Here is a 20,458-nt window from a genome sequence, read left to right on the forward strand (position 1 = left end):
AAGGCAGGGGGCCAAGGGATGGACTCGAGTTTTTGCACCAAAGCAACTTATTAGAGAAACTCTGCTGATAATTTTTCACTTTTAGACAAGGGAGAAGAAGTTTGAACTTTTCTGTAAATTTTTTGGGGCGGTCTTGGATATATCTGAGAAGCCAGTGAGTTAAAAATGTCAAAGAGCCCCAAACCCCAGGCACATCCACGGTTTGAACAATTAACTTTGACTTACCAGGAATGTATTTGGTCTGTAAAACATGTAAAAATTACACACTGACAGTGGTCATAAAGTGTAGAAAATGCTGTGCTTGTGGCTCAGGGGCCTGGTGTGAGTGTCACCACGTGTTCACCAGCTCCCACCCTGCCGTGACCTGCGTGCAGTCCCTGTGCAGAACTTCCCTGGAGTCAGAAAAGACAACGGACAACAATTCCGTGGGTTCAGCTGTAAATGATGCCTTTATGTTGTACCCAGTGCACACATCACACCCCTGCTCTCTGAGGTTTGCACTTTTACCACAGGAATTCAGTCAGGTACTCAGAATACTGGTTAATTTTCAGCCTGTAAAAAATACAGTTCAGTGCTGGACCCAAATATAACTTTCTTGTTAGTTTTCATCTTAACTTCTGCTTTTAAAGGAATATGAATCCAATTAACTTTTTTTTTTTAAAGTATATGCCAACTGGTTTGTTTCCGTTTGGTAGCACTGAGTTGTTTTTTTGTCCTAACTGATGGTAATGACAGCTAAATGTCAGCTTCATTTTGATCTTAGCTCAGAATATAAACAGAAAAGTAGAAAAAAAAGGAAAAGGGCCTGGTACACACTCTTCTCAATTATTTTTGCTGTGTTCCTGATGCCAAACAGTTTGGATTCTGCACGTACTCTCAGTCCAAAAGCCATACCGAGACATTGCTCTCATTAAATTACTTTCAGTATTTTGCATCTAACGCAGAGAAAACACTGCTATAACATAAATGCATAAAGAACCCAAAACCTGGAACTTTGCTGAAACGTAATTCCATCAAGAAAAACCCCCACAATATTTTTATATAACATTTTGGATATATTTTATGTCAAAACATGATCACCAGTCAAACTAGTGACAGCTAAACCCAATACATTATTGTGACTTCTAAAATAAAAAAAAATCAGAACCAAACTAAATTTATTATAGCTCTGCCTTCATTAAACACCATGTGTTGGTGATTTAAACACAACAAAACTCTAGTAATTCTTCAAAAGTGTCTACTAAATAGAATAAAAAGAAGAAGAGAACAAATACCATTTAGTCTGTTACATTAGAAAATCGGATGTACGTATTCCTATTGCCTGTTAGCTTTGCCTAAGCCTTCAACTACTACAAAAATAATAATAATAATAATAATAATAATAATGATAAAAAAGGGAACTCATTGTTCAAAGTCAAAAACATTCAAATCAGTTGATACAACATTACAGTACAGTCAACTAACATCCTTCAGGGTCTCCTTCTCTCAGGGTCCGAGTCCTCAGACCGGGCTCACAATCCCAGTTCACCGCAGGTCCCAAACTGGGGTTGGCTCGGGAGCTCCTGTACCTCGGGATGGCTCCGGGACAGCCTCTCATTCCTCTGTCAGCACTGGAGTTAGAACAGCAGTAAGTCGAGCACAAGAACTAAAAAAAAAAAAAAAAAAAAAAAAAAAAAAAAAAAAAAAATATAAAATACCGGAGAATTGGAAGGCGGGTGAAGCTGCCATTTGGGTCCGACCGCTGCGATACGCTGTACGAAAAACTCCTGAAATATCCACCTGTCCCTCCGCTCTGCCACGCACCAGCAAAGGCAAAAATACAAAAGTCTTCAACTCGTCGTTTTTGCAGAATAAAGCAAAAAAGTCTTTGTGCTCCTTACTACCAGAAGCAAAATATCCTCTGAGTTACCACATGTAATAGCTTCTGGATGTGTCCACTTGGGTCGGCTTGGTCTCCGCAGAGCCGTCCTTGTCCTTTTCGCTGTCCCCTTCCCAGAGGTTAATAAGGGGAGGGTAGAGCTCGTTCAGGGGGATTGAGGAGGTCTTTTGCATATATTTTTTCAGTGAGTGGTGGTAGTTTTTTCTCTTGAACCTTTTTGCAACATAAACGGAGACGGAGGCGAGGCTGATGACGGCGAACATGGAGCCCATGACGGCCGCCAGGGCCGTGCTGGTCTCCTGGTCGGAGATGTCCAGCGCGAAGGCCGCGTTCTTCGTCGTGACGTTGACGCAGGATCTCTGTGTCTGCTGGTGGATGTTGGACACGGTCAGACACACCTCATAGTCCGTGGAGGGCTGCAGATGTGTGAGGTTGTACTCGTGGACGTCCACCGGCACCCTGGCGGTGTACGTGATGTGGGGGTTGTCAATCTTCATCGTGGCCGACGACCATTTCAAATTGGAAGTCATGACGTTGGAATTGACCTTCCAGGAGACCAGGATGGAATGTGACTCGGCTTGTTTGACGTAGATTTTCAGGACCTGGGTCCCATCCAGGAGTGTCCCGTTCACCCGGATGGTGGCGACCCTCGTGTCAGCCCCTTCTATGTTCTGAGCAACACAGGTGTATCTCCCAGAGTCTTCCACCTGGATGTTGGAGATTTCCAAGGTGCCCTCGCTGCTCAGCTTGTATTTGTCAGAGAGGCTTTCCACGGTGACTTTATTGCCCAGAGGAGTGACCCAGTAAATTTCTGGCTCTGGTTCTGCCATGGCCCGACAATCCAAGAACACCGTCATGCCGATGTCCAGGTTGAGGTGATTGGGGAAGGTCTCGTGGGAGATCATTGGAAGACACTGTTCGGTGGAATCCTGTATTAGCACTTCCTTCACCTGCTGGCCCCGGTATTCCGGGGGCATGGCACAGAACATGGAGAGGGGCTCCATGAAGCGGATGTTGGTTTTGTTGGAGTTGATCCAGTGGATGACGCAGTCGCACCGGAGGGGGTTGCTGTGGATGCTGATCTCGCGCAGGTTTGGGAGGGACTCCACGGTCTTTTGGTAGACTGCGTTCAAGGCATTGTTGTTGAGCATGAGGCTCTCCAGGGCGGGCACGTTGCGGAATGCCGAGCGGTGGATGTAGGACAGCTTGGGGTTGTTGGTGGCCTCCAGCTTTGTGAGCTCGGGCAGGTTGTCCAGCGCGTACCTGTCGACGGAAACCAGTTCTCCCATGTTGTTGATCCCAAGCTCTTTCAATCTGAGCATGTTTTTAAAATCCCCTTCTTGAATTTTATGAATCGGGTTTTTGTTGAGATCCAGGAATTTTAAATTCGGAACTTTCTCAAGTGCAAGCTGAGGAACTTTTACCAGTTTGTTGTCATAGAAGGAAAGACTTTCAAGGCTATCCAAACCTACCAAGGCATTGCCAGGAATGTCTGTGAGGTACATCCCTGCCAGAACCAGACTCCTTAAATTTGAGAGCGGCTTGAAATTCATATCCAGTATTCCAATCACTGGGTTTTCTCCAATCATGAGAATCTCTAAGTTGGGAGTCGAATCAAACCAACGGCTGTCAATGACCTTTAATTTGTTGGAGTTGAGGTGTAATCTCAGCAGATTCTTCAGGCCAGAGAATGCATTTGCAGAGATGCTGCTGATCTGGTTGTGATTTATGTAGAGCTCCTGGAGGTTGCAGAGGTCCTGCAGGCAGTAGTCGGTCATCTCTGTGATCTGGTTCTCCTCCAGGTGCAAAGTGGTGAGTTGGGTGAGATTTGAGAGTCCCACGTCTTTGATGCTCGTGAAGTTATTTTGTGAAAAATCCAACTCTGTTAAATTAAAGAGCTGCTGGAGCTCGTCTGTGGTCTTTGCAATGTTGTTGCTCTGTAGCAGCAGGACTTGGGTGTCGCTGGAGAGGTTGCTGGGGATCTTTGTTAGTCGAAGGTCGTTGCAGTCGACTGTCGTGGCTTCCCTGTACGTGGACTGTGGTGTGAACCAGGGCCTGATTTCACAGACACAGAGCTGGGGACATTCACTGCTCTGCATGGAAGACTCAGTCAATGAATTCAGTAACAATTCTAGCACCAAGTGGCACACAGTTAAAAGGGCTCTAACCTTTGCCATGCTGGCCAGAGAGGGAGTTCAGCTCCCCAACTCCCTAAAATCCCAACGGGGGAGAGGCTGATCCCTTATCAGGCAGAAAATGTAAAGCTTGAAGTTTAAGGTGAAAGGCTTGGACATCCAGAAGGTTAAAGATGACTTGCTGAGTTTAGAGAAGAGGAGAAACACACTGAAGACCCTCAGCTGCTCCTCTGTGCTCCAGAATCTTCTGCAAATCAGTGTCTGAAGATGTTCCTGAAAACAGATTAGGCTATATGTTATGCTCAGCTCACACACAGTTCATCTATTATTTAGTTTCTTTGAGCTTTGAAGAAAAATACCTGAAAACAATCATTATTTCAACACTAATCTCTTACACAAATCCCAGTTTGGTATCAGTAAGTTCTGCAGGGTTTGGAACTCCCTCCTACTTGGTGTTGTGTGAGAAATATCTCAGTGAATTATCTAAACCTAAAACTCTGGGATACCTTCCTGGTTTACTCTGCATCAGTTGTTTGAGTGGCTTGGGAAGTGCTGAGGGAGGAGGGTGTGCTGGGTCTGAAGGAGTGCTGGAGAACAATCCCATGGGAGTCAGTGCCAGGGCCGGCCCCGAGCTCAGATTTCAGGAATTAAGGCTCAGGAAGCTGTTGGTTTATAAGTTTGAAGCTAAATGCATATGAACTTTGCCAAAATTCATCCCAGTTAATCAAATCAGTTCCAGATAACAGCTTAGATTTAATCCAGCTCAGCACCAAACAATAACAGTAAATTTGATTAAATGAATGTAGTGCCCTTCTTTGAGCTGTTTGTACTGCATTGGGATCATATGGACTGTTCACCACAATTCCTGATTGCTGTGTAAACCACACTTTAATATCTGCTTAGCCTGAGGTTCTTCATGCAAAAGTCCATTTAAATTAACCCACCAGTGTCCAGGTACCTCAGAACATCTGGGGTGTTGAGGGGCTTTAAACACATATTCCAGGAAAATCTCCCAGTAAAATCTTCCTCAATCTCACTTTACTGAGAAATTGCTCTGGTGGTTGCAACTGAGGCTTCTCAAAATAAAGTTTTGTCTTTTTATACAGATAAAACAAACAGGGATTCCCCATCCCTGGAAGTGGCCAGGGCCAGGCTGCACAGGGCTCGGAGCAACCTGGTCTCCTGGAAGGTGTCCCTGCCCATGGGGTGAAACAAGATGATCCTGAAGGTCCCTCCAACCCAAAGCACTCTGTGATTCTGGGATACCTGAGAGAACACAACAGTGAGAAACAGTAAAGGCAGAAAGCAGGAAAATGCATCTTTGTCAATTAAAATGCAGTGAAGCCTCAACTGAGTCACAGCCCACAAAAAGCAGTACTATAAAAAATAATAAAACTAAATACAGCTTTTAAAAATAGGTTTAAAATAGTCATTTGGATAAAGGTGACAGGAATGCCATTTATACTACACTCTTCCACATCTGATCTGCATATTAAATAATGAAACCAGAGTGTTTTATTTCAGATTATGATACAGTGCTGTAGGTGGAACACACCAAACAGCATCTGCACATTTATTTTTGTGCTGTTATTCTGTGGTTGGGCTTTGGGAGAAGGGAGGGAGGAATAGGAGGCAAGAAAGCATTTGACCCTGTGGAGTCAGCTTTTCTGAGACTTGAATGAGAGCTGAGAGGGCTTTGCTGGAGAGGGGAAAACAAGTTGTAGAACCAACATTCCTTCTCTAGTAACTTCCAATTGATGGAAGAATTGACTGAGACATTGACTGCATTAAAAAATCAAATATTAACGGGATGGGAACAGTAGGGAATGTGTTACCAGGGGGTGGTGGAGCCTGGAATCAACCGAGCTGTGCTGACTCTGAGGGATGTTTCCCTCGACAGCAACACATTTGTAGCTGACCCGACCCAGGCAGTTCTAGGAAAATTGATGAAATCTGGAGTTTAATTGATTTAATTGCAAGACTTTTCAAATGGCAGCATTTGCCAGTTAATAATGCAGAGCTTTCACCCTGTGAGGATCTTGGGCAGGTCCGGGAGGTGCCCCCAGAGTCTCTCCTGGACCTGGTTTCTCAGTGGGTGAAGAGAGGGAAGTCTGTGCCTTACACAGCTGAGGGCCCTAATGATGCTTTCCTACTGATTTAGCCCTGCTGTATCTATATGAATCATATAATACTCTAAAAATCAAACTGCCTAAAAAAGACTTCAAAGGTTCTTTTAAAATATGTCAGAGCATGTCTAGATGGTGCAAAAAAAAAATAATCAAATTCGATCCTTTCTTTGTTGAATATTTATATCCTCTTACTTGCACGTTGCAGTTATTGTTCATCCTTGGTAAGAAGGCATTTCTGAGTTTACTGAACAGGGCTCTGGGTTTATGACCACTGCAAATATATGATTTTACAAGTTATAGCAACTCTCTCTCTTCTCCAGCTATTTTCTCCTGCAAATGGATTTAATTTTCTTTAACTGCAAATGTTGTTCAGAATGACCTGCACGTTGCTGTCTCCAGCCTCCCCCAGCCCAGGGCAGCTGGGACGAGCCTATAAATGAAAATCCAGGGTAATGACAGAGTAAATTCCAACCAGCTCCATCAGTGCTGTGCTGGTGTGAGGGGCAGCCCAGGGGCCACAGCAGGAGGGACAACCCCAGTCCTGGACCTTTGCTTTAGCTCCTTCTGATGTGTAAAACCTCATCCCTCGCTCTGATCAGAGCTAAAGAGGCAGCAGAGAGGTCACCAAAAGCTGTCCCTCTGCCCCTGGATTCTCAGCTTTCCAGTCTTGCCAGCACTGGCAGAACTGGTCCCAGACACCTCTGCGTGTTTGATGTCTGAGGGAATAAAACAGCACAGGGTTTTTTGCTGGAAGACTGTGGTGCTGGAATGTTGGACTCCTCTCAGGTTCTGAAGTCCTGTCTGGAATTATAATGATGACAGGAAACAGCCTCAGGTTGTGCCAGGGGAGGGTCAGATTGGATATCAGGAAAATTTCTTCACTGCAAACATTGTCCAGCCCTGGCACAGCTGCCCAGAGAGGTGGTTGGGTCACCAAAACATGGGGATGTGGCACTGGAGGACATGGGTTAGTGGAGAGCAGGGTGGTGCTGGTTGATGGTTGGACTGGGTGATCTGAGAGGTCTTTTCCAACCTTACTGATTCCATGCTAATCACATCTTTTCAAACAAAACCTAGACAAGTTACATCTGTAGGAATACTTTTTGTGTGTGTGGATAAGCTGGAGGACAACCAGGCTTTGAAAACAACATCTGACAGTGAGCAGTTCCAAACAGGCACTGGGGAATAATCACCAGCCCATCTGGATAAACCAGGGGTGGCTCCTGGGAAAATGCCCGGCTCCCACTGGAATTGGTGAGGGTGAATGGAGAACAACAGGAACGTTGAAGGCCAGGGAATGTTTCCTAAAGAAACACCAGAAGGGGCAGAGCAGCAGCTGTGGGCTTTCTGGATTAAAGGCAAATATCTGTCCTCTAAATGTCCTCCCTCAGCACAGTCCTAGCACACAGTTGGTTGGTTTTTTTTCTGAAAATGGTATTTAATATTAACATGTGGCTGATGGCACTTCTTTTAATTCTGTCTTAAAAATGTCTTTTAAAAATGGTGGGTGAGAAAACTTCCCCTGAACAGGAAGGGGGTGTTAGAGCTCCTTTCAGGAGAGACTGAGTGTGTGAAGGAAATGTTTTAGCATTCTCTGCCTTCCCTCTCATTTGTTAAATTCCTATTTTCTAGTGTTCCAGCCCACAACAGCAGTTGTAACAGCTGGTAACTTGATAGCAGCAGAAATAATGGCTAATTTTATGTGAGAGATACAGAGGAAATTATTTTACTCAGAGCTCAATAAATGTATTTTCCATGGCACCTCCCAGGACCCAGGGCAGTCAGAAACCACATTTCTGTCACCAGCAAACCCACAGCAGCTGACTGGGACATTGGCTTGTTCCTGTTCCTTGGGGACAGAGATGAGCACCATCCCTGTCTCCCATCCTGGAAATGCCATGGGAGGTTTGTCCAAGCATTCCCTTTCCAGCAAGGTTCTGAACACTGGTTGAGAATTTGTTTGGCCCAAGATTATGAGGGCGGGTGTCTGGTGATGGAGGAGAAGGTCCTTCCTTGCAGCTTCCCTTGCTGGTGGCTCTGGAAGGGTTTGTCTGGTTGGGTGGGTGATCCAAAGAAAAAGTACATTCCCAAGCCCCCAGAGCAGTGAGAGGAGAATATGAAGGGACAAGTACGAAATAAACTGTTCATTAGAAGTGTTCAGAGTTAACCTGCCAACTAAAAAGAACAGATAAGAAGCATTTTTGCTTGGTAATTGGAAGACAAAGTGTTGTCACTTCCCTGACAGGTGGATATTAATGGTCACTATTAAACATCACTGAAAAGAGAAACAATATTGTTTGCACTTGGATATCTGGGTGTCTGCTCTGGAACAGTGATGCTGCCACAGAAACCTTCCCTCTCCTCCCTGAAATGGTTCATTCTTGCAAGATTTCTTTTCTATTGCAGCAGTGTCACCCAGGTTTTGGTCGGGAGCCATCTGAACTGGATGTGCTGAGGGAAAAGTTGGAGAGATCAGATCCACAAAGAAAATTACCTCAGGCTAAGACAAGCAATTTATTCTGCAGTTGCTGTGAGCCAGGAGCACACACTGATCCCAGTTCCTCCCATCTCTCCACAGAAACATTTTCCCAGATTGAGCCTCCATTGGAGCTAGTCTGTTGGAAAATTGTCTGTGCTAATGTTCTGCTAATGACTCGTGCGGGCTGTGCATTCCCATCCCCAGCCTTTGGGAAATGCTGCCATACCAACACCCCCATCCATCAGCTTGGGAAAACCTGTCCTGGGCTGCTGCAGCCTGGATCCAGGTGGGTCCTTGGGGGAATGCAGGTTAGACAGCCCAGCAGCACCCAGGGCTTGTGCCAGGGGTGAGAACTGGTGGAGCTTCAGGGAGAACCAGGAAAACTGAATTCACACTGGGATCAACACAAGGTGCTGTTCCAGGCTCTGCTCGGGGGGGCCCAGCAGTGGTTCAGGAGGCCACGGGCACAAAGTGATGCCCAGGAAGTTCCACCTGAACATGAGGAAGAACTTCTTTTCTGTGCAGGAACAGGTTGCCCAGAGTGTCTGGAGTCTCCTCACTGAGGATATTCCAGAACTCTCTGGACACAATCTGGAGCTGTGTGCTCTGGGATGGCCCTGCTGGAGCAGGGAGGTGGGACCAGGTGGAACACTGTGATCCCTTCCAGCCCAACCCATCCTGTGGTTCTGTGGAACAAAGGGCCTGTTAGAGAGGGGACACTGGGAGAGGCTGGGAAGGATCTGGGCTGAAGGTCTGACTACACTGGGAGCAACTCTGGAGATGGACTGGGCCATCAGGAGCCCAGGCTGGGATCACTGCAGGCAGGGAAAGTTGGGATCACTGCAGGCAGGGAAAGGCAGCTGGACAAACTCAAGGCCAGGATGCTGCGTGCATGTTGTGGTAAAACAGGACCTGCTTTGCTTTGAGCTTCAGGAGAGACTTTAGTTCTAGTATATAGAATAACTAGTATTTAGAATAACTAGTATTTAGAATAACTAGTATTTAGTTCTGGTATATAGTTCCGTATCCCCCCGTTTTGCGTGGAGAAAACAGGGATTGGTACCGTGCTCCAGGTGAGCAAATCACCTTTGGGGCTTTAGGAGGGAGAGGCACTGGAACAGGGGCACCACCAAATCACACAGGTGAGCACAACACTAAACCTGGTGTAAAATGCTGTGTTCTAAAATCAGCCTCACTCCAAGAGCAGCAGTGACCTTGGACATCCTAGAGAAAGGGGACTTGGAGTTTAAAACCCAGGATATTTACAGCTAACCTATGGAATGGGCTCCTTTCCCAGGGATTAAATTTCCAAGTGCAATCCTGTCTATTTAGACAAATATTGTGGAATTGTGCTTGATAGGAAGCCTTTTCTACTGAGGTTTTTAAAGCCTCCGATGTCATCAGGAAATAAGCTATTTCCAGGTCTGAATTGTGTAAAATACAGACAAATCAAGCTGCAAATGATGTCAGTTGAAAGAGCTTCCAAAATCTGGACGTGGGAGTTTGGTATTAAAAGGAAATACAAAAACAAGGGCCTGTAGGACATGTAATAATGGTATAAAGCCTCAAAACACATCCTCAGGGATTTATAATATTTAGGGTTTGGGGTTTTTTTACCTGCAAATAATGCCTCCTTTTTCTTCTTGTCTGTACACATATTCCATCAAAATAAAGTCAGTGTTTAATTTTAGGGAAAGCTCTGGTGAGAAGGTGATTTGCTGTATCCCAAGACAACCTTAGACTGCTTTATCTGTGTTCTTTTGAAAAATACTACTCTTATCTCCCCCAAAGAACTGCAAAGAGCATCCTATTCATAATGCCTGCCCCGCAGACACAGCATATTAAATCCAGAAAATGTGTAATTTATTGGGCTTTATTCTTCAGACTTGCATCTGATACAATGTTTTTCATTAAAATACTGAAGTAAATTTGCAGGAGAGGGAAGAAAAGGTTTTCATTCACAGACTGCTGTGGAGCATGAGGGGCTGGATCCCCTGCAGGGGGATTGATGGCCCGTCAGATCCCCCTCAGAACTGCAACCCAGCTTCTGTCCTCTGCCTGAAAATCTGCCTGATTGCCATTAACCAGTCACACAGAAACCTCAGGGATAAGAGGTGCCTGCCAACCTGGGGGCTGTCAAATTAGAGAGGCTGCTTGGTTCTTGCTTTAGGAGAGAAAAAAACTCCTAAAGCCGTTTCAAAGCCCTGAGAACCTGAAAGGAGAGAAGTGTTTGTACAGTAGGAATATTCTGGCATTAGGAACCCAACTCATTATCCACTTCCTTCCTATGTTTATCCTCATAAAGTAGTTTAATTTGGGGAATATCTGGGCTGTTCTGTTGCCTGTGGCTTGTTTCACGTCCTGCTCTGAGGGGCTGCCCTGTTCAATATTAGGGCAGCAGCAAAGCTTTGATTTCATTCATGGAGAAGAATCCAATCTGTGATTATTGTCCTCATTCCATGGAATTACCAGGTCAAATTGTTTGACTGAAGCACCATTCCTGAGTCAACCAATTCCATTGCCAAGTTAAAACCCAGTTTCCTGAGACCTTCCCAGCAGCTCTTCCCTTCTGCTCTGACCCACAGGGGATGGAGAAGTTCCCTTCCTTCCCACCTGTCTGTGCTCTGACCCATCCACAGCCTTCTGTGGATTTTAAATGCGAGGGAGAATTTAAACCTAATGGGTTTTAACTTGGACAGTATCTAATTACAGAGTATAACTAGTTTTGGAAGACCTATTCCAACTATTTTTTTGCATTTAGTATCTGCTGGTTGAAGAATGAAAGAGAACCCAGACTAGGAAATACTGCTTCAGCTTCTGATCATATAATCAATATATTTCTAAAATAATAATCGCATAATCAAGAAGTGGAATGAAATCTTGGCATGCTTGAGATGTCATAACCACATGGAAGGATCTTGAACATCCTGAGGGCACCAACCTCCCGAGGATGCCACACAGAACAGCTCAATCTCTGCTTCCTAACACCTATCAAAATCAGCACCATTCAAAGAAAATTAAAAAAAAAAAAAGAGTGAAACAGCTCTGAAAGAGGAACAAAGGCATGAAGAGATTGGGCTGGACTTTGGAGTAGAATTCCCTTTTTGGATTTTGAGAGCCAAGGAGCTTGTCCAGTGGAAGGGAAGTGTTAATGATAAGGAAATAAGGAGCACACGAGGAATATTTTTAAGCAGAAGGAAGAGGGATGCCAGAACTCCCCAGGATTTTCATGAAGTTACAGAAAATCCTCTTCCTCCCTTTTTTGCTGACTGGCTTCTGGCAGCGTGTGATTATTTTGCTTCCCACACAGTTCTAGATCAAACTCCAGTTTTCTGAGTCACTCAGGATCCCCCACAGTTGGGAAAGACCCCGTGTGTACAGAGCTGTTACTACCACAAAGGATGCCAAAAACCCTCTGCTAGAAACTGGAGCTGAGAAATCAAACCCAGAGTGAGTCAGGATCTCAGTGGGTATTTATAAAATCAACTTAATACTGGTGGCTGTAGGGAATGCATAAGGCCTGTTATTAAAAATTAGATGTGCACAGAGCTTCAATGGCTTATCTTCAATCAAGAAAAAGTTCTTTTTCTGGGCCTTGTTACACTCTATTTTGATAATTCTGTTTCCTGTGGCTGTGTTAACTTTTCAATTATTAGTGATTAAGTATTAAACTGTATTTTACTATTAGCCCAGATCTATATCTACATGGTTTCTACATGTAGTGTGCTGACAGACTTCAGCCCTCAGAATAAAACAGGCTTTTATTGATTTTTTTTTTCTAAGAGGTTTTATACTTACAAAATCAAATTCTCTATTTTTGAGCTATATTTATATACAAATGTTAATAAACCTATATATTGAGTTGAAAGATCTGATATGGAAGACTGTGAACATACCACTAACCAAGTAAATGGATTTAGCAGGGGAGGTGCTGAGATCTGATGTAAAGGCTGTCAGCACCAAGAGAAAGATCTGGAACTCAACCAAGTTGAGAAGGGAGAGAATTAATTCCATTAGGAGGCCACAGGTTTGGGGTTGGACCTTCTCTGAAATCCGGCTTTACTCTGGCCTAAGGAAAAGGTTGTTTCTCTCCACTCAGACAGATGAACACATGACCCTTTTCCACAAGTCTTTCTGCACTTTTGAACAGGCTTCTACCTGAAATATGTGTTTTCCATCACTGTTTCATTCCAAAATCATCTGAGTGGCATTGCCATGTCATCAGGAGAGGAGAGCTCAGTCAGCTGGAATGGTGGGAATGTTCCCAGCCCTGGTTTAGTTATTTCTCTTTACCTCAATTCTCACTGAAATTTCCATACTAATTTTGTTTCACGCAGAAAACAGATGTCAGTCTTGCTTTGGGAAGTTCATGAGATTAAGAAAGAGGGAAAATACCTCATATTTAATGTACTGGATGTTTAAGAACAGCCCTATAAACTGTGCCTTCAGCTTTAGCCCTCAGTCTCCTCATTGCCATGGGTGGGTTATTCCATCAGTGCTCCAAACTGCTGCCTGGTGCAGGAAACACAGGAGAGGTTTTTCCTCGTAAAAGTTCAAGTTATTGATGCTTTATAGATGAAATCTTTACCTAATTACAGCGATTCTTTTGGGTACAGAAGGAGAAAGGAAAACTTATTTGCCAATGAACTTACAAAGAATCCCAGGATGGTTTGGGTTGGAAGGAACCTTAAAGCTCATCCAGTTCCACCCCTGCCATGGGCAGGGACACCTTCCACTAGCCCAGGTTGCTGACCTGGTTTTACTCAGTGCTTAAAAACTATCATGAAACCATTTTAAAGACCTATTTTCAAGCAGCAATTTAAAAAACTTTTCTTTTTTGCAACTGGTTGTTCCCCTGTGGGTGAAATAAGTTATTTTTCAATGCATTTACAAGGCACTGCAATGCCCATTAGAGTGGTGGAGCTCTGGAATTATCAATATTTACTCTGTTTCTGTTACAATGATGGATCATTTGTAATTTAAAAATGTAGCAAGGCCAATCAGTGGCTCATCTGCATCCCAGTAATTATATGCAGCACATTAGCAAGGTATGAATTTACTTGGTACTTCTGGACTTGCTTAATCAAATAAATGATGTGATGCATGAAATAACAGAAAATGTAGGATCCATTATGTCAATGATAAACATTTTCAAATTACAAAAAAGACAATCCAAGCTTTGATTGATATTTTATTAAAAAAATGTAAAATGTGATTCTACCAAATTTTGGACAAGCTCAGGAGTTCTCTCTGAATAACTTTTATATGCTGCTTAGTCTGATCCTTCCCTGTGTTGCTGCCCAACCCCTGAGAACTCCAGAAAAGCTGGGCTTGCTCCAGGTGCACCAAGTCTTTGGGATGTGTGGGAATGCTGGAGCTGCTCCCAGACATCCAAAGCCCAGGAGCTGGGCTGGCATCACAGGGCATGTCCTGGATGCAGCTGTGTGGATCCAAGTCTGGCACAGACAGATCCAAGTATGGCATTTTGCTTGATGAATTAAGTTCCAGGGACTGCACAAAAGTAGGTATAAATCAAATAAAAGCAGGCATTGAGGAGTGTCCTGCAGGCTCCAGCGTGGAGGAGGAACCCAGGGAGCATCTGCCATGGACTCAGGCAGCCTCATGGCTTCTCCAGGCCAGGAATACTGTCTTCCAAAGCTCCCCGGGCACTGGTGGGGACAGTCACCCCAGCGCTGGCTCACGCTGGACTACCCACCAGGCAAACCTTGCCAGGGACCTGGAGGGGGCTTGGCTTCCAAAAGCACTCGGTTCTCCTGCTCTAATCAAAGCTGACAGATGCATAAATTGCTGGAATCACCAGAGTTAGTTAAATTAAATACCTGGAAATGAGTTGCTGACTGACAACCTCTAAAATTTCCAACTAAAACCCCAAAGTAAGCTTTGCCTCCCTGTTAAATCACTTCAGGTTGAGGAGTGGCCGGGAAAATACTGCCCTGGGTGAGCTCTGGGGACTAAAGGGCAGCACCTCAGGACAGAGAATTATGGAGCAAGGCTGTTGTGCCCAATAAAATAAGGGAAAGAGCTGTTTCTCCCTGGCACTTTTATAACTCGTGTGCATTCTCAGTACTGCACCCTGTTAAATTTTTCAAGCCCATTACTTGCAACTGCTTTGCCTTGTTCTGTTAGTTAAAAAGAAAAGAAAAAGGTAACACTCCACTGCAAATACTTGATCTTTAGAAACTGTGCTCCAGGTAGAAACCAGGGCCTGTTCTGTTAATAATTCAGCCAGATGGAACATCGAGAAAACGCTGGCTTGGATCACCAAATTAAGGTCTTATGAATAGAGGGTGAAGCTATAAAAACATTTTGCAGTAGAATTTAAGGGCAGGGACTAATTTTGTTCCCACTGATGCCACAGACTCGTCCTGCCTTCCTCAGGAGGAGAATTAGGCCAAACCAAAATAGGCCAGTCCAGTATTTTCCTCCGGTGCCATATGTAGAAATATGAAATAGGACATCTAAAGAGCCAAACCAAATTTGAATAAAGTTGCAGGGTTTGAAGCAGCAAAGAAGAGGAGAATGGGGTTCAGGACTTTCACGTGGGGACCTCTCAGCCCTGCATGGAGGAGTGTTCCACTCTGACCTTATGGAGCCCATTAGTGAGGGACTTAATTACTCAGCTAAAGGAAAAGAGCGAGCCTGGGCAGGTCTTTGAATAACTCAGCACATCTGCGGGGACTGGTTCTTAGCAAAGCTGTCCCGTGGTGTCTCTGTGCAGAATTTACGCCCTCCCAGCCTCAGGGAAGCACCATTAGTTCCACCAACAAAACCATTCCTAAGCCAGCTCCATGATTTCCTTTACTTTTGCCCATCTTTCTTCCCGTGGTGGGCACATGTTAATTGTATAGAGAGAACAGAGTATGGGTGTTTTTGCAGTGGCCTTGCTTGGATTTCTGTCCTGGTAGAGCAGATGTGGGGTCTGGCTCCTTTCCTTCCCACCTCTCTGCTCCCCCAGGAGCCCCACAGGCACTGCCAGCTCCCGTAACACAGGAAAACTATCCCAGCTCCAAAGTTCCCTTTTGTGGAGAGCTCACAACTTATTTTTAAGAAAGATGTGTTTAAGGCATGACCCTGCTAATGACTTAACTGCTCTCACAATTCCTGGGAGCATCCTGCATCTCCACAATGGCAATTCCAACTGGGAGAAGATGCAGGAACCAGGCGTGGAGAGGCAGCAGAAAGGCAGGTTCCCTGCCCATCAGCCTTATGCCAGCAGAGAGGAGGAGGGAGGGATTTCTGCACTTCCAAAAACTTTACATAGATTTTCTTCAGTTCCGTGTCTACAAAATGTCTGCCAGGAAAAAAATCTGGAGCTTGGCAGGATGAAGCCTCACACGTGTATTGTTCGTGTAACTATGGTAACCTACAAATGCCACCAGTGTTTCCATTTCATACACAAATGAGGGGACAGCTGTGGGGACCACATGTCTGCCAATGGAATAATATATGTGAACTAGGATGGCTTGGTCACAAAATTACAACTCATCTATATTAATCAGGGCTTCAAAGAACAGGCACCTCCAAGGCGACAAAGTGCCCAAGGAGAGAGGGGGGGGGTTATTTCTGGAAATCTTTGGCTCCTCCGTAAATATTTTCAGCATCTTGCTACTTTGCTGGTTGAAAAAATAAAGTCAAATAAATGCTGTTAACAACCAGCACTCTTCTGCAAACGTCACTTAACTCTTTTCCTTTGGTTTTGTCTCTTTCTGGTGCCTGAGCCTGATCTGAGCCTGACACAAAGCCCAGCCTGGGACCAGGCATGTGCTCCAAGGCCTGGGGAAGGAGCAGCTCCCGAAGAGGCAGAACTAACGTGGCACAGAGCTCTGCAAACAAAACCTCTCTTTTCACTCATTGATATCATTAGCAGAAATAAGAGCTTCAAAATAATTCATACAAAAAACTAAAAAAAAAATAATCTTAAAATATTGTTTAAATGAACTTGGGGAGTTTATATCATCCCTGACAACAACAGAAAGAAACCTGCAGGCTCAGTGATGCAAATAAATCCCTTTTCCAGCAAATACGAAGCCGTGGGAGCTGCAGTAGCAGCAACACTTGACCCGGGTTATGATTCATCCAAGGTGCTTTAAGTGTCCCTACAAATGAAATCATGGAGAGGGAATTTGCCGCCCGCCTTGGCAGCAGCAGCCAGCCGGGAGCAGCAGGAATACAGCAGGAACACAGCCCGCCCGTTAGGAAAAGTTTTCCCTGGCTTCTGCAGTGCCCCGACACTGTATCGCTGGGAAACAAAGGGCTGCGGCATCCCCTGGGCGTGGGCTGTGCCTCCTGCACCCCCGGGCACAGGCTCAGCCATGGGATGATGGCAGAGCTTCACACGGGGTTATTTAAAGGACCCCGTTTGCTCCACGAGCTGGAACCAAATGCACAGACAGAACCACGGAATCACAGAGTGGTTGGGCTGGAAGGGACCTTAAAGCCCACCCAGTGCCACCCCCTGCCCTGGGCAGGGACACCTTCCACCAGCCCAGGTTGCTCCAAACCCCGTCCAACCTGACCTTGGACACTTCCAGGGATCCAGGGGCAGCCACAGCTTCTCTGGGCAACTGGTTTTAAGCCTGGGCTCTGTCGCCTCCGAGGCTGTCTGAGCCCTGGTCAGACCCCTGAAGCTTCAAAAGAAGTTTCTTTCTGCAGCCCAAGTTTGGACATGCTCAGTATTATTTATGGCAGTAAAAGTTGGTTATCCTTTTATAACTGTACAACTTGATGCAAAATCCTCCTTCCTTCAATAACCAGTACTGTTATTTGTGTCTGTTCCAGGTGAATGGAAACGACTGTATAGTCATCCCAGCAACTGGTCTGTTCAAGTCCAAAATTCCTCCTGGGAGAGATCATTTTGCAGGGACTACATCAAATGTTGTGCAGGTAACTTTTAGCTGTCGAGGCAGAAGTTAAAGCGGAGCTTTTGTCGCGGGGCAGTGACACACGTGGCTGCAGAGCAGAGGGACAGGGGGCACTGGGGCACCAGCTGTGCCCTGCCCAGGGGGTGAGAGCCATGGGCTGAGGGACAGAACAGTCCTGCCCTCTTCACTCCTCCCATCTGGGAAGCTCCAGGCATTGGTTTGTCTCCCTCAGCGTGTCTGTCTTTTAAATTACTGTAAATTCCAACTTGCAAGACTTTGGGACATACTTGGGTAGGATCCTTTGGACAACACTGGGACTGCTGCCCTACGTGACTTGGGTCATTGGAAGCCTCTGGGAGCTCCGTGGGTACATCTGAGCTGTTCACCAGAAAAGGTTTATGATCTCCTTTAGAAAGATCATGTCCTTTTATAGCGACCCTTTAAGTCCGTAAGGAAAAGACTTAAAGGTTCACAAATTAGTTTTTATTGAAGGGCTATCATGCTCTTCATTACCAGGGAGCTATCACGCAGCTCCAGGACAAAAATAGAAGCTCCCTGTGCGTGATCTCTCACCTCTGGACAACATTATTGCCTACTTTGAGTTTAATTCTGTTACTTTGCCTTTCATCGCCTGGTGGGAAAGGCGCCCCGAGTAACTTGGGGGAGAGCTAAAATCGCAGGCCAACATCTGTTGTGCGGCCCCGGTGATGCTGAGCCCGCGGCACAAAGCGCCTCGTCCTCTCCCTCCTCCTGCAGGGGAGAGGGGCCGGCCCCGCGCTCAAAGGGCCCTTTGACAGGGGCGACAAAGGGGCGGCAGCGGGGTCGGTCCCTTTGTCCGCCCGCGGCTGCGCGGGGAGGGAGCGGGGGCGAGAGACCCTCAACCCCGGGGGCCGAGGGGACCGCCAGACCCCGAGCTAGAGACCCCCAAACTCGCAGGGAGAGGGACAGCCAGCCCCGGGGGCAGGGGACCACCAGAGCAGGGGTGACGATCCGCGGCCGCCGGGCCGCTGCCCCGCGCTTCTCCCCGCACTTTCCGGTACCCGACTCCCCAAATCCCCCCAGCCCGCAGGTGCGGTGCGGCCCGGCCCCGCTGGAGCATCTCTGCCGTGCCCCGCGCTCTCCGCTCCCGGTCCCGCAGCCCCAGGTGCGGGGCGGCCGCTCCGCCCGCAGCGCCCCGCGCACAAAGCCGCGGCCGCGGGAGGAGGCGGCGGAGCCGCGGCCGCGGGAGGAGGCGGCGGAGCCGCGGCCGCGCTCACACTGCGCCTTTATGCCGCTTTCTGAAGGGCCATTGTCACACTGAAGGCTCCTTGTCTGCTCGCATTCCTGCGGGTGAATGGATGAGGCAGGACATCTGCCGGGATCCTCTCCCATTCGCATGCAAATAGGGACGCGGGCAGCGCTGCCGCACCGCCAGCCCCGCGCCCACCGCCGGCACCCGGGCACCGATCCGCCCCCAAACCCCGCGATCCACCGCCAGACCGGCCCGGGGGACAGCGGAGCGCCCGCGGGGAGGAGGCGGGCGATGCTGCAGCCGAACCCCGCAGCCCCGGCGGTGCGGGGCGGCCGCAGCCCCGGGGCGGTCCCGGCGCAGTGCCGAGCGGCCGAAACCCCGCAGCCCGCGGGGACTCCCCCGGCACCCCGGGGGGCACCGGGGGGCGCGTCCGCCGCCGCAAACTTTGCTCCCTCCGCGGGATCTCCCCGGGCGATGTGCGCTGCACATCCCCGCATCCCAGCACGCATCCCCGCATCCCAGCGCGCATCCCCGCATCCCAGCGCGCATCCCCGCATCCCAGCGCGCATCCCCGCATCCCAGCGGAGCGCACCGCATCCCAGCGCACATCCCCGCATCCCACGACACATCCTGCATCCCATCAGAGCGCCCGCACCCGCGCAGCTCCCGGGGGTCCCGCTCCCTGCCCCGAGCCGCTCCGCACTCACCGCCGGCCGGGCGCTCCCGCGGGGCTTCCCCGGGGCTGTACATCCGCCGCTGCCGCCGCGCTCCCGCCGCGCCGGGATGCGGAGAGGGGCGGCGGGCTGGGTGGGTGTGTGGATGGATGGACGGATGGATGGGTGGGTGGGTGGGTGGCCAGCTCCCGTCCCCGCGCCCCGTCCCCCGCCCCGCCCGGCCGGAGCTCTCCCGTCCCCGGTCCCGCCCGCTCTGGAGCCGCTGCCGCGCGCACCTGGGAAGGCGCCGCGGGTCACGTGACAGGCCACGCTCCCATTGGCTGCGCCGCGCGCCGCCACCGGCTGTGAGGGGCGGGGCTCGGCATGGCCCCGCCCCAAAACCACGCCCACAGAGTATGGCCCCGCCCCCTAGGACCGGAGGGTGATCCTGCGGTGCCCAAATCTCCGATTGTCCGTCACTGGGTTCGGGGGAACAGCCCCTGGGGTGCCCGAATCTCCAATTGTCCATCACTGGGTTCAGAGTGCACAGCCCCTGCCAGTGCCTGGCCAGTGTCAGTGCTGCCCTGCAGAACGTGCCCTGACACTGACACACTGTGCAGTTGTTTGGGATGACCTGACCGTGACAATGTCACCATCACAAAACCTAACCTGTGTCTGAGGCAGAGCGTGGACCTGCCAGGGGTCTTTCCACCTGCCCTTTGGACTCTGCTTCTAAATTTTTTCAGACTTCATTAGAAGTGACACAGAAGGCTAGTGACAAAGTGCTGTGGCCTGCCAGGATTCCAACATTGGGGTTTCTGTGCTGTGTAGAGAGGAAAACCTCAAGCCATGGAGATGGGAACTCGCTGTGCCCCACAACTGAGATTGCATTTGTGTGTCCTCCAGTGCTGCTCAGTGAGGAATTGATGAGTTAGCCAGGAGAAAAATAGGCTACAATGTCCACCTGGTTTCAGCCTGGAGAAGAGGAGACTGAGGGGAGATCTCACAGCTCTTTACAGCTTCTCCCGAGGGGCAGCGGAGGGGCAGGTCTGATCTCTGCTCCCCGTGAC

General features: G+C 48.0%; 1 protein-coding gene and 1 long non-coding RNA gene across 2 annotated transcripts in view; one reads left to right on the plus strand and one right to left on the minus strand.

Annotated features, from left to right (window-relative positions):
- LOC108503278 overlaps positions 1-20,458 on the plus strand; it is a 93,388-nt gene that overhangs the window by 13,035 nt on the left and 59,895 nt on the right. Inside the window, exon 2 of the long non-coding RNA XR_001876787.1 lies at positions 17,422-17,526. This is a non-coding gene — a long non-coding RNA (uncharacterized LOC108503278). The remainder of the gene's footprint in view (positions 1-17,421; positions 17,527-20,458) is intronic.
- On the minus strand, positions 1,141-19,518 carry LRRN1 (leucine rich repeat neuronal 1). The gene is made up of 3 exons (XM_017827104.1): positions 19,443-19,518; positions 1,698-4,287; positions 1,141-1,610 (listed from the first exon to the last, which is right to left on the minus strand). The coding sequence occupies exon 2, from the start codon at positions 4,054-4,056 to the stop codon at positions 1,906-1,908; it is 2,151 nt and encodes a 716-aa protein (XP_017682593.1). The 5' UTR covers positions 4,057-4,287; positions 19,443-19,518; the 3' UTR covers positions 1,141-1,610; positions 1,698-1,905.

Source organism: Lepidothrix coronata, unplaced genomic scaffold, assembly GCF_001604755.1.
Source record: "Lepidothrix coronata isolate B3197 unplaced genomic scaffold, Lepidothrix_coronata-1.0 Scaffold134, whole genome shotgun sequence".
In the NCBI taxonomy this organism is placed as follows: domain Eukaryota; kingdom Metazoa; phylum Chordata; class Aves; order Passeriformes; family Pipridae; genus Lepidothrix; species Lepidothrix coronata.